General features: G+C 47.9%; 1 protein-coding gene across 1 annotated transcript in view; it reads left to right on the forward strand.

Annotated features, from left to right (window-relative positions):
- The window catches only part of LOC116355399 (uncharacterized), a 42,514-nt gene extending 29,514 nt beyond the window's left edge, over positions 1–13,000 (forward strand). The window contains exons 4-6 of the mRNA XM_031799006.1: positions 3,314–3,447; positions 3,616–6,108; positions 8,923–13,000. Of these exons, the coding sequence (XP_031654866.1) occupies positions 3,314–3,447; positions 3,616–6,108; positions 8,923–9,866 (3,571 nt within the window). The 3' untranslated portion in view covers positions 9,867–13,000. The remainder of the gene's footprint in view (positions 1–3,313; positions 3,448–3,615; positions 6,109–8,922) is intronic.
- Positions 13,001–13,284: the final 284 nt, after the last annotated feature.

Genomic DNA, 13,284 nt, shown 5'->3' on the forward strand with positions numbered 1-13,284 from the left:
CCTTTCATTAAATGAACACCTGTTGCGGTAATGATACATAGGTTTTGAAAATGAGGTTGATGTTTTCGGTAATGATTATAAGTATACTAAAGGCTGAGGTATGGTTAAAAACTCATGTAGAAAAAAATAGGAGATATCGGCACAATCATGGATTCAAGTTCAATCAATTTAATTTTGCAGTGCTTCAAAAGTACATAACATGCATGGGCTAATATAGAGAACACAAAAACAACACATACAAAAACAGAACATGTCATTGTCACTACACACACTGGCCTAGTGTCCCTTGGGGATGATGTTTCTATGACCCCAAGCTGGTGCAGCTTCTCTATCTTCAAGCCAAAGTTTTCATGCCATTTGCAAGCATGTTTCTCTGACTCTTCGCTGGCCAATCCAAAATGGTTTAAGTTTAAAGAATTGAGCCTCGGAAAGGTTGTGCCTTGGCTTCTCAGACCAATCTTCTATGAAGACTTGCTATAGTGTCCATGAGGCTCTTTCAGAATATCTGGCCCTTTTACAGAATGTGTCTGGATTTCCCGTCTATTACAGTGGAGACGTCATCTTGATGAAGGAAGCGGCTAACAGGTTTGCGCATTAGTCTTCTCTGGCTGTTATTGGGTAATGTTCTCGGATGACCTCTCTTTGTAGTTCTCTTCTGGACCTCTCTGCCTTCCATGTTGACAATTACCTGCTTCCTCTTGACCATCATCTCAGGTCTTTTCAGTCTTTTCTTTAGGTTGATCATCTCTTTGGTCCTCTTCAACAGCTTCTCTTCTGTGAAGCGCAACTTTGACCCCAATTGTGATAGTGTGTTTCTCTTTTTTGGGTGATTCCTTTGGGGTAGATGTCTTCATTGGTCCTGGTGTCTGTAGAGACGTTGCTCTTCTTTTAGGAGTCGAGTTGATGGCAGGGACATTTACCTGCTGAGGTGAATGTCTGTTCTCTTGGGGAGGCGGTGTCTCCTTGACGATTTTGAATAACTTTTTCATTTTGCTTCTTGAACATGTTGAAGTGTATCTTCCTCGCTTGGTGTTCTGTCCAATACAGCTTTTAACTGGTTTTCTGGAATACCTTGAGTTTTCCCGCCACTTTTTTCTTCATGTTGCTTCTTTGTCAGATCTTGAGTTGTGATTTTACAATTTTGCTTTCTTTTTTGATATCTGGAAATGGAAAGGAAGCATGACATGAAATGAGCACGTCTCAAAACATGGGAAAAATCTTACTGTTATGGACACGTCATTCTGTAGTAGGAACTGAATGGCTTACTGACTGTGTGCGCATGTGTAGACTTCCTAACACTGTAGGGTATTGACTTCCTATAGACACTGTATGAGGGCATAGGCTTCTTGTAGACTATATATACTAATTACGCTTGTTGTAACCTCTCCAACACCTAACCTCCCTCTCTCCTTCTGTCCTCTTCCAGCAGTTCTGGGATTATGTGAACTTTCTCTCTAAATTTTGTCACCTTAGCCTTCGCTGAAGCTTTCTTTTTGCCACTTGCTGACTGTCTGCAATTAGACAGGACATAAAGCAAAATATCAACAATTAGTAAGTAATATTTAAATAGTCTGATTAAATTCTCATTACCGAAACACAAGTTCTCTCTACCGCAACTGGCCTTAAATTGCAGCGAGAATGGTGTTGCAGAGGATGAGGAACCTTAGCATGTTTAGCTAACAATTTGCTAACTAAGCAAATGTTTACTCAATGTACCTAATTAGACATTAATGAAGTATATTTTCATCAAACATTTTAAATCTTAACGTTTTTCTAAATGTGGAAAACTACCTGTAATGATAATCAATACTTTTGTGTATGCAGTCTGACAAAAGAATGTTTAACTTTTAACTGGAGAAATGTAAAGAGATCTGCTTAACTGGTAGCCATCTTGAAGGTACTGGCAGATGTGTTGCTTCATTCAAAATCGCACTTTCAGTTTTGCTTGAATGCTGCCATCTATCCACGGTTTCTGGTTAGGGTAGGTTTTAGTAGTGGGTACAACATACCCTATATGCTTCCTGATAAACTCAGTCACTGTATCAGCATATTTGTCTATTATTCTTGGAAGGTACCCAGAACAGATCCCAGTCCGGGTGACCAAAACAATCTTGAAGCATGGATTCCAATTGGTCAGACCAGCATTGATTAGTCCTTAGCACGGGTGCTTCCTGTTTGAGTTTCTGCCTATAGGAATGGAGGAGCAAAATGGAGTCGTGGTCAGATTTGCCAAAAGGAGCGCGTGGTAGGCATCCCGGAAGTTGGTTGAGTGTTTTTAGCAGCGCAAGTATTACAGCTGATATGTTTATCGAACTTCAGCAGCCTTTTACTCAAATTGACTTTAAAATCCCAGCTACAATAAATGCGGCCTCTGGGAAATGTGGGTTCCAGTTTGCATAAAGTCCATTGAAGTTCATTGAGGGCCGTCGTGGTATCTGCTTGAGGGAGGATATACACGGCTGTGACTACAACTGAAGAAAATTCTCTCAGGAGATAATACGGTCGGCTTTTGACTGATGTATTCTAGGTCAGGTGAACCAAAGGACTTGAGTTCCTGTATGTTATCACACTTACACCATGAGTCTTTAATCATGACACACAGACACCCCCGCCCTTCATCCCGGAGAGGTAGGTATTCCTGTCTGCGTGATGAACTGAGAACCCAACTGGCTGGACCGACTCGGACAGTATGTTCTAAGGGATGCCATGTTTCCGTGAAACAGAGTGTTAGTCCCTGATGTCTCTCTGGAAAGACACCCTCGCCCTGAGCTCGTCAACTTTATTATCCAGAGACTGAACATCAGAGTAATATACTCAGTAGTGGTGGGTGGTGTGCCTGCCTCCTAAGTCAGACTAGAAGACCTCTCCAGGTATCTCTCTTCCGCCGGTGTTGTTTTGGGTCGGCCTCTGGAATCAGTTTAGCTTCGGGGAAATAATACATAAACAAAATACTGCAAAGTTTTCTAGGAGCTAGGCAGCCCTCTGTCGGTGTTATTTTATCATTTTAATAATAAAAAAACGTACCTAATTTAACTAGGCAAGCCAGAACAAATTCTTATTTACAATGACGTCCTACCCCGGCCAAACCCTAACCTGGATGACGCTGGGCCGATTGTGCGCTGAACTATGGGATTACCAATCACGACCGGTTGTGATACAGCCTGGAATCGAACCAGCGTCTGCAGTGATATGCAGTGCCTTGGACCGCTGCGCCACTCGGGAGCCTGTCATTGCGTCCTCTTGGTCAGGTTATTGTAGATGTGAATGTGTTCTCCATAACCTACCTGGTTAAGTAAAGTGTGTTCTTCCCCAGGCCTGCCGCTGGTCACACTGGATTGTTAATGGGCACATTCAGACCTGCAGCTTCCAGAGTCGGTACCACAGCCCCCTCTACTGGCAGGACTACAACAGCGCAGGCACCCAAACCTACAGGCCCTGCCAAGAAAGGTGCACATGTCTTACAGGTTTTGTACCATGAATGAAACCCACTTGATTCTATTTGTATTGGTCTTGTGAGCATCACCTGTATGCATCTCAAAATCAACTTGAAGGTACCATTTTTAGATTTTATTTGAAGAGATAAGCATGTTTTAAATTATTTGGTCTCTGTTACAGATGTCAGCAGACCAGCAACCACTACCGCAGCCAGAAAGCCGGTAACATCCACCACTACCAAAACGACCAAACCTGACCCCCCTAAAGCGACTGCAGCCTCCAGACCCGAGCACGCCTCCAAAAGGCCCCATCCCACCAAGGCGGCAGACACCAAGCCAGCCCGCCCTACATCACAGGACCCCAAGCCCCTGCCCACACGTAAAGCCCCTCCCACCACACGGCCCCCTGCCACACGACAGCCCCAGGGTAAGACCCCCCCTGCCTCCCCCAGTAACAAGCCCGTGGACAGCACCGCCCCCCAGTCAGTCAAACGAGCCTCTAAACCAACCCAGTCTGTCCTGCCCTTCACTGCCAGACCTGGAGCTCCCAAGTCTGCAGCAGCAGTGGCTGCCACAGCAGCAGCTGCTGTGGCAACAGTCGCCATGACAGCCACAGCAGAGCCAGAAGTGGCAGCTTCAGAAGTCCCAGCACCAGTGTCTGCATCTTTGCCAGCAGTGGCCCTAGAGTCCAGAGAAGATGTTTCAGCCCCAACTCCTCAGGATACTACGTCTCCATCTCCACCACAGAGCCCACTCAGGCTGGCTCTTGCTCCACCACAGAACTCACTAGTCACTGTTGCCCAGGAGGAGAGGTCTGAACGACCAGAGACTGTCCCAGCAGCCCCGCCACAGCCAGCACCAGACCAGACCTTACACCAGGACATCCCCGCAGCAGTGGCTAGGGCTACACCCAGCCCTCTGGATTCCTACGAGAAAGCCCAGCTCAACATGGATGAAGAAGAGGACGAGGGGAGGGAGGGCAGCCAGCAGGTGTCTGTGTCAGAAATGAGCGGCTCCCAGCCCACGGAAGAGTCCAGGCCGGGCTCAGCCGGCCCTGTGGGTTCAGGGTGGCGTGCAGGTGGCGCCCTGCTATCGGAGCTGGACTCTGAGGTGAGCTGCAGCCAGCAGGGGGCGTCGGAGCTGAGCGCCCTGGGCGTCCTGGAGGGCACAGAGAGTATGGATGACCTAGGAGATGGCAGTCTGAAGGGTGCCATCGACATGGAGGGCATGTCTGCCTCGGCCGGCTCGCCTGACTTCGAGAAGGTGCCCGACATCCCGACCAATGATTTTGATGACGACGATGAAGACGGAGACCGGGTGTGCGACATGGAGGTGGGTTCGGAACGGGCGGATGACCCGAGAAGAGCGAGGCGTGACGAGGATGAGGATGACGATGTGGAGATGGCCAGTGAAGGGGTGACTGAGAGTGGGCTGGAGAGCTACGGGAATGCAGATGAGGATGACTTTGCGGAGGATGAGAGACTGGACAACCTGAACCAAGCCCTGCCTGCCCTGGCCGCCCAGTGGGACCAACCCAACCCCAACTCCTCCTTTTGTGACCCCTGGGCCCAGCCGCACCCCCAGGCTGCCTCAGCCTCCCCCCTGCAGACCCCTACCAGCCCCTCAGACCCCTGGCAGGCTGATATGGAGACACCCACCCAGTACTCCACTCAACCCTGGCTGCAGCTGGCTGCCACACCATTTGTTCCAGCCCTGCATGAGCCCTCACACCAGCCTGCCCCTGCATCTCCACTTGAGAAAGAGACCCTAGCCCCATTGCACTCCCTGTCCCCCATAGCTGCCTCCGGCCGCGGCATGTCACACTCCAGCACCCTAAGCGCTACAGAGCTGGCTGTCCACAGCAACAGCGAGACCAGCACCCCAGAGGAGCTCTGTGACTACAACAGCAGCTCCGGGGTGGAGTCCCGCTCTGAGGGGGGGAAGCTCTACACCCTGCCTGCCGCGCGCTCCCTCCAGCCTGAAATGGAGGACCAGGACCTGGGCATCCGCCTGGAGAGAGAGGACGGGGAGGTGGCAGAGACCCTGACAGCCAACGAGGTCCCAGGGGACCCTGCCACAGCACCCACGTCCAACCCCTTGTCCTCCTCCACCACGGAGGATGAGGCCAGCGACACGGAGGGCGAGGCCCAGCTGGATGAGCTGGGCCAGGGCATCCACAACGCCACCTTCGACCGCAAGCCCGGCGCCCAGCGCTTCCTGTCTGCCCTGGAGGAAGGGGAGGAGACCAGTGGAGGTGCAGAAGAGGGCGGCGACACCCCCCAGTCTGCCAACTCGGCGGCATCCTACGCCTATGACATGACGGCGTCCAACTCCAGTAACCACTCCACTGCTGAGAGCTGCGCCAAGAGCCCCGGCATCTTCTCCCTGGAGGAGCTGCCTGAGGAGGCCAAGGACCCGTCACTCATCCAGGAGCTGACCCTGCCACCACCCCAGCAACAGGCTGCCTCGGCAGACTCTCTTCTAGTCTCCAACCCAGAGGAGCAGCAGTACATGTTGTGTGGGACGCTTGAGACAGAGCTAGGGGACACGGGGGATCTGAAACCCCTGGACCCCGCGCTGTTCGTGGCCCCCCAGCAGCCCGGGGAGGGCCCCCGTGTCACCCAACCGCCCTACTACTCCACTGTCTGTGAAAACACTGAGAACTCTCTCACAGGTAACGTATAGTCCTCCACCCCCCCCCCCCCCCCCCCATTTCCCTACATACCCAGTAACACACCTTTTACCCACCCCTCCCCAAAGCCCTCTGCTGTTTTAGTCATCATCGTTTTGTCCCCAACCTCCAACTGGGGTGGATATGATCAAAATGTTATTATTTTTTTAAACGAGCAAAAATGGGGAAGGGCAGAAATAGACTTTAAATACAGCAGTGCCACTTCCCTCGTATGATATTACCTTATGAGTATATGGCTTAAAACTCCTGTATGTGCAATAGCTACAACTGTTACTATTAGAATGTGTGTTTTTCTTTTCTTTTTAATGAACAGATCTGAAACATGAACTGGCATGGTTTGATTTGCATTGACTGGGCTGTTGTGACGCAGCTCTTTAAGAAAAACCAAGAAGAAACATAACATAACAAAAGCAAATGTGGAATGAAATGTTCAACTTTGTGTATTTCTCCGATTTTTACTTTTTACTGAACAAGAAAATGCTGATGAATGTTGATTGTAATTGTCTTGCCGTTTTCCATCATGAAGAAACAGACATCTGTCCTCATCCGCCTTCCCCAAGCACACACCCTTTCTCCTTCTGCACTTTAAGGTTAGACTGCCCCTCCCCCCTCTTTCTTATGTTTGTTCTTTTTGGAGTATTTACCATTACCAAGCTTTAAATAAAGATGAGATATTTAACGTGACTCCTCTCTCCCGGACAGTTTTATTCAAGTGGGGATTGGGGAGTTGGATGGCACACTTTGTATCACATATGTTAAGCCCTAGAACATGGGAGTCGAGGTTGTGTCAACCTTATGTGGGAGACCATTACATACCCGTGGGGGCCATGTGGATTCAAAAGCACCAAGTCTCCCAGCAAGGAAGCATTCATACCTACATACCTATAAACACACACTCCTCACTCTACTCCCACCATCCCAGAATAGGGCTCAACGGAGACATTATGGAGTATGTCTATCAAACTCCCACCTCCTCTCAGCTGCTCCTCTTCTGCACTGTGACGACCCCCCCCCCCCCCCCCCCCATATGTAAGACCTGGTGGAGTGACCCCCCCCCCCCCCCCCCCCCCTTCCTTGCCCCGCTGGATTCCTCCATCGCCAAACGAACTGAGAAACGACGTCGAAGGTTCGCCATCATCTGAAACAGAAGAGCATACCCACCACTGTTTCTTTTCCTCTAGTGATGTGTGTTTTGCCTTTTTATGTTTCCGTTCTGCCTGTCCTCTACATTGTTTGAGATCTCTCTGTTATATCTACAAGTGCATGTCCACCGCGCACCATTTCTAACCGCACTGTTAAACTACTTTACCCTTGGGACGCCTTGTTTGCATGTCACTGACTGACACACTCATTTGGTTTGGTTTGAGGGCATGGTCCGAAATGGCACCCTGTTCCCTAAATAATGCCCTGGTCAAAAGTAGTGTACTATATAGGTGACATGGTGGCATTTTCAGACGCAGTCCAGTTCACATGAGGTGGTGCTGCTGTCTATATACTGATGCATGGTGAACGGTCTTGTCTTGCATGTTTCACTTACTCACCAGCTCCCGACGGGGACTGAAGGAAACTGTTGGTTGCTCACAAGCGTTTCTTTTAATTTCACAAGACTATCGTTGGTAGTTACTGCATATACGGGAAGTTGGGCTGCTTTATTGCACACACAAATATTATTGGCATATTTTGTTTTGGGAGTCACATTTTGAAAAGGTTAATGAAAATGGTTTGTGAAATTTGCTCTCTGCTTGAACTTCCCCAGCCAGTGGCCCGCTCCTCCCACCTCTCCCTGCTGTCGTCATGTCTCCTGTTTTCCCGGTGTTTCACTTCACCCCTGTCCCCACCTCTTTTTAACGCGCTTTGCTTTTCAGGCTGTCAATGTTGCACACTTTGCCCGCGATATCATGTGAGTGAGGAGGTAGTTCCTGGGTTCAGTAGTCATATGTTGACACACGTAGGCTATCCTAAACCATTAGGCCCAGCAACAATTGTCAATTTAGAGTTCAAACAGCCCCGGTGCCAGAAATGTATGAAAAACTGCCAAAATAATGGAAACATTATTAAATATTAAAGCAGGTGCTTACACACAGGTGTGGTTCCAGAGTTAATTAAACAATTTAACATCCCATAATGCTTAGGCCTTGTATAAATGAGTTGGCCATTTTATTTTGGCTACCATGGCTATGCCCCCATAGGATGACAATGTCCCCCCCACGGGGCATGACTGGTCACTGAATGGTTTGATGAGCATGAAAATGTCAACCATATGCAATGGCCGTCTCAGTCACCAAGATCTCAACCTTGTAGGAACACCATATGGGTGATTTTTGGAGCAGCGCCGGTGATTTTCCACTGCCTTCACCGAAAATGTAATTTCTGGTGGAAGAATGGGGTCGCATTCCTCCCATTCGCGTTCCAGACACTTGTAGAATCTATGCCAAGGTGCATTGAAGCTGTTCTGGCTCGTGGTGCCCCAACACCCTATTAAGACATTGGCATTTCCTTTATTTTGGCAGTTACCTGTACACTATAATAGTTGCCTGTGATGATGCACAATACATCACTTTTCAAGCCACAAACACGCAAATTACAATCTCTCGAAGCTAGATATTTAATGTGTAGATCACCAGAACACTACATCACTCAGTCTTAAACTCCTCTCACTAACATCTCCTTGGTAGACTACAATACCCACAGTCTCTGTTCTCTGCTCTCACCCACACTGCACTGCTCCCTCATTTGTCTCTCTCTTTCTAACGCACGCTTCCCACTGGGTGTGATCTCTACTTTTTCCTCCCCCAGGGCTCAACGTGCTCCCCCAGCCACACTGCCGCCGCGACCACCACCCCAACCCCCACTGTGACCTCTTGACCCCACCCAGGCTGACCTGTGCTGACCTGCCCCCCCGGAGCCCTCGCCTGCAGGCCAGCCCCCAGCTCCGCAGACTGGAACGGCACCAGCAACAACTACTAGAACTGCAGCAACGCAGAGAACAGCAGGGGAAACCCAAAGAAGAAGAGGCGAGGAAGAAGAGCGAGAAGGAGATGAAGAAAAAGGAGGCGGAGCAGCAGGAGGAGGAGGAGAAGCTGAGGAGGGAGGAGCTGAAGCAGAGGCAGCAGATCATGCGGTGGCAGCAGGAGCTGGAGGAGCAGGCACAGCAGACGTCACCGCAACAACAGCCCCAGAAAGGTCAGGCAACAGTGCTGCTTTCGCCTTCCTCTGGTCTCCATACCATTTATGAAGCCCTGGAGAGTGATGAAGAGGGGAAGCAGATTGAGGTTAATGTCCAGCTCGAACAATGCGAAGAAGCCCCGCTGGAGAACGAGGTTGACAGTAACAGTGACCGTCGAGAGGTGTTGGATGAGGACGGAGCTGATAGCAACTCCACCTCCACTCTCAGTCCCTCTCCAGACTCCCCCGAGCAGGAAGAGTCCCGGGACGCCTCCCCACCCTCCGTTTCCCCAGAATGCCCTCCTCCCCTGGACCTGGACTGGGGGAAGAAAGTTGACATTGTCCAGCAGCTGATCAACCAGACCTTGCTGCTGACGGGCGATGGCTGCTCCTCCCTGCTCCTGCTGCCCGGAGGCACCTTGAGCCCCCTGGAGGCCAGCCTGTGGCCCAAACTGCTGCCCCCCCTTACCCCTCCCTCAGCCACGGTCACGTCGGTCAGCAGCTTCTCCCCGGAGGCCCCCGGCCTGTCCCCCCAGGGTGAGTGGACAGTGGTGGAGCTGGAGACACACCACTGAGGGATGTAGAGACGTGTGTCTCACCATTAATGGTTGCACACACTGTTGTAACACCACCTCTTTTACCTTTCCTTGCCATTCATCACTGCAAATACAACACTACTGTTTGATACACTGAACTAACACCACTGTATTTTCAAACATGATACCTTTCGATTGGGGGGCAAAGGACACTGACACCATGGTTACATCAATCACAGACTGACTCACACTGTAATTTTACACCTCGCTCATGCTAAAACTGTTAGGTTACATACCAGCAGTCCCAGAGGGCTACTACTTTGATTAGACTGGTTGACTGAAGCTTCTGGGCCAGCTATTTGGTTAGCATAGTGACTACTTGTTAGCCATTGTCAATTTTACTGAAGCTAAAACTACTGGATTTGAACATTTATTTAGCCTTTTATTAAACTAGGCAAGTCAGTTATGAACCAATTCTTATTTAGGAACAGGGGGTTCAGGGACAGAAGGTCAGATTTTTACCTTGTCAGCTCAGGGATTTGATCTTGCAACCTTTCGGTTACTAGTCCAATGCTCTAACCACTAGGCTACCTGCCGCCCCAGGTAGCCTCACACACACGCAATATGTTTTGATGTGGGGGGTGGGTCCTAGGTGGTTCAGTTCACACTGAAGATGTTGAACTACTGACTTGGTTTATGATTATTGGTCTGAATTACTGATGACAAACTGCACTTGACTAGACCAGTATCCTATAATGATCACTCAATGCCTGCTTAGCTTTGTGCTTCAAAACGGTTTGATTTACTCTAGAGCAGCAAATCATAGAAATAGAATCCCTAGAACAGTCACAGGATCCCCATTCCAATTGCCGAGGGCCTTTATCCTTTCTAGGGATACTATTTATATGGGCCAAGTTCCTGCGTTTCTCTGATGTCAAACCAGAGGCCTTCCACCAGCTGAGGTAAAACACTGGTTGGCCGTATCTGTTAGAGTCGATAAATAAGCTTACTCTATGATGAATTCCACCATTTCAGGGTGGTATTTCACTAAGCAGGATCTATTTTGTGATACAACTTCATGAAATACACCTGGGTGCTAATGAAATGAGGGACTGTTTCTGTTGCATGCTACTGCTGACTCTGAAGGCCACCGGAAATATCGGTTTGTCTTTTTTTCAGAAGCACTCACGTTTTTGTTCTGAAGACTTGGCCCCATATCCTGGGTGGTTTTCCTCATGTTTGGGCTTGTTTCTGTGGTTACGGATGATGACATAATGGGGGTGGGAGTGGTCATGACATTGATATGAGGTAATGGAGAAATGAATAGGTAATTGAAGAGGGTCAGAGTGTAAGAAAACACGGAGTCTTTGAGTAGATTTCTCTGGGGATATAACCGGTTCTTCTGTGAGACTGCTGGGTCCTAGCCTGGTCCCAGATCTGTTTGTGCTGACCATCTGCCCAACTCCTATGGTAGTTTGGTGTGATGAAGACCATGGGCGTTGGGCAGATGGTCAGCACCAACAGATTGCCAAGATGACACAAACCGATTTGGGACCAGTCATGGGTTTTTGCGGGTTAATATTGGGGTTAGTCATGAATTAAATTTGAAGGATGGTGGTACAGAGTTAACCTTGTGGATGTGTACATGTATTTGTGCGTGTCTGGGTGAAAAGGTACTGCATGTGAAGAAAACAATTTGCATTACCTCAGTGGATTGTGAATATAGTAAATGAGTATGTCCATCAAGCCTATAATATGGATTCATAGAGTGTTTGAAAATTGATTTATTGTGCCATGTACCTTCAGTTTGAAACCTGATCTGACATGAGTCAAACACTGGCTTTACTATTAGGGTACTTGTGTTCAAATGGGAACTTGCATTAAGCCTCACTGAAGTTGATTTTCTAACAGGAGTGTCATCTATTTAGCAGAAACATGGATTTTGTCATTGTGGTTGAACTTTGAGCCCTAAGGAGAGAGTCCACTGTGTGGGGCAACGATCCTGGATGGACAGAAACGGGTGGTTGGGATGAAGTGAACGCCGAGACACACTCCTTCATATACCATAGGGATGGACTCGACTGTTGATACAACCACTCTGCTGTGAGGCCAGGACTAGTAGATACTATATGTATCTGGAAATCAAACCCTTTTCCACCGTAGGCACAGCAAGCAAGGGCCCTTTTTTATATAAATGGTAGCTAGATTCTCCCGTGTCTTTTTCAAGCCGTTTTTCCATGTGTAGCCAAGTGGCTGCCATTTTCTAAGGCAGTTTGGTACATTCCGATTTGAGGGCTCTGCCACTTCTACTCCAAGATCCCAAAGCGACACGCACAAGGCATCGGTCAAAGCTGGACTTTATCTCTTGTTTTTTAAACGTCTCCTCACTGTAGTGTTTTGTGTATTGTTAGTGTATAGTATTACCGAAAGGGGAGTCTCACACCATTTATTTCAATGAAGTGAACCCACTGGATGTTTGTTTTGTACTGTAGAGAATATTTTAAAGTACGGTAGATGAGAGGTGACATTTTTATTTATAGATTTGAAGCAGATCTTGTTTTAGAGAATGAAGGTTAATGGTTGTAGATGTAATGGTTTATTTAAATTCCAAGATGTGACCTTTGAACTTCCGTCGGTACTACACTTGTCAACCTTTTTTTTTCTTATTTTGTTTGTATGATGTTTTGCCTGCATTTCTTAACGATCTTCTCAATAGTTATCAGGGGATATGAAGTGACGAGAGCGTGTTCAGTGCTTCCATGAACGCGCTTTGGTACATTTCTGTATTTTATGGAACTGCTCAAACCATCTACAAACATTCCCGTCTAGCTGGTGTAGAAATGACACTGTAGTAAATGACAATATCACGCAAGTTACAGAACTATCATGCCCAATGGAGCATGTCTGGGAATCCTCTAGTACTGAAAGGTGTGGACTCTTCCCCTCTTTTTGTAAAGTTCTGTCATTTTATTTTAAAATGAAGGGAAACCCCCTTCTAATTAATGTCTATTCTCCATGAAATGAGGCATTTTGACGTTGTGGAGTTCAAATCACGGCAGCTTGTTTAAATACGTAATAATTCCTTGAGGTTGTGTGACTTTGTGTGAACGGCTAATGTGTTTTGTCTATTTCAATGCATTTTATTTCGAGAAAATAAAATTTATTTTCTTTTGCCATTTTGTTGTTCTTTTGTTATTAACACTTCCAACTCATGACCTATTTAAAATAGTGGCCTGCTGCCCTCCCAGGGTAAGTGTTGACCATAGCAAGTAGAAAAAAAATCTGCTTTTCTTTCCAAATACCTACCTTGGGGCTAGATTCAATTCATAGGGCAGAAGATCTGCGGAGACTGCATTCATGGTCAATGCTGCATATGTCCGCTTAATTGGAACAGATTGAATTATAGTTATAGTCTGTTACTTTGCTTAGATTTACAGTCAATAAATGGCAAGAGGGG

Source organism: Oncorhynchus kisutch, linkage group LG20 (genome assembly GCF_002021735.2).
Source record: "Oncorhynchus kisutch isolate 150728-3 linkage group LG20, Okis_V2, whole genome shotgun sequence".
Taxonomy (NCBI): Eukaryota; Metazoa; Chordata; class Actinopteri; order Salmoniformes; family Salmonidae; genus Oncorhynchus; species Oncorhynchus kisutch.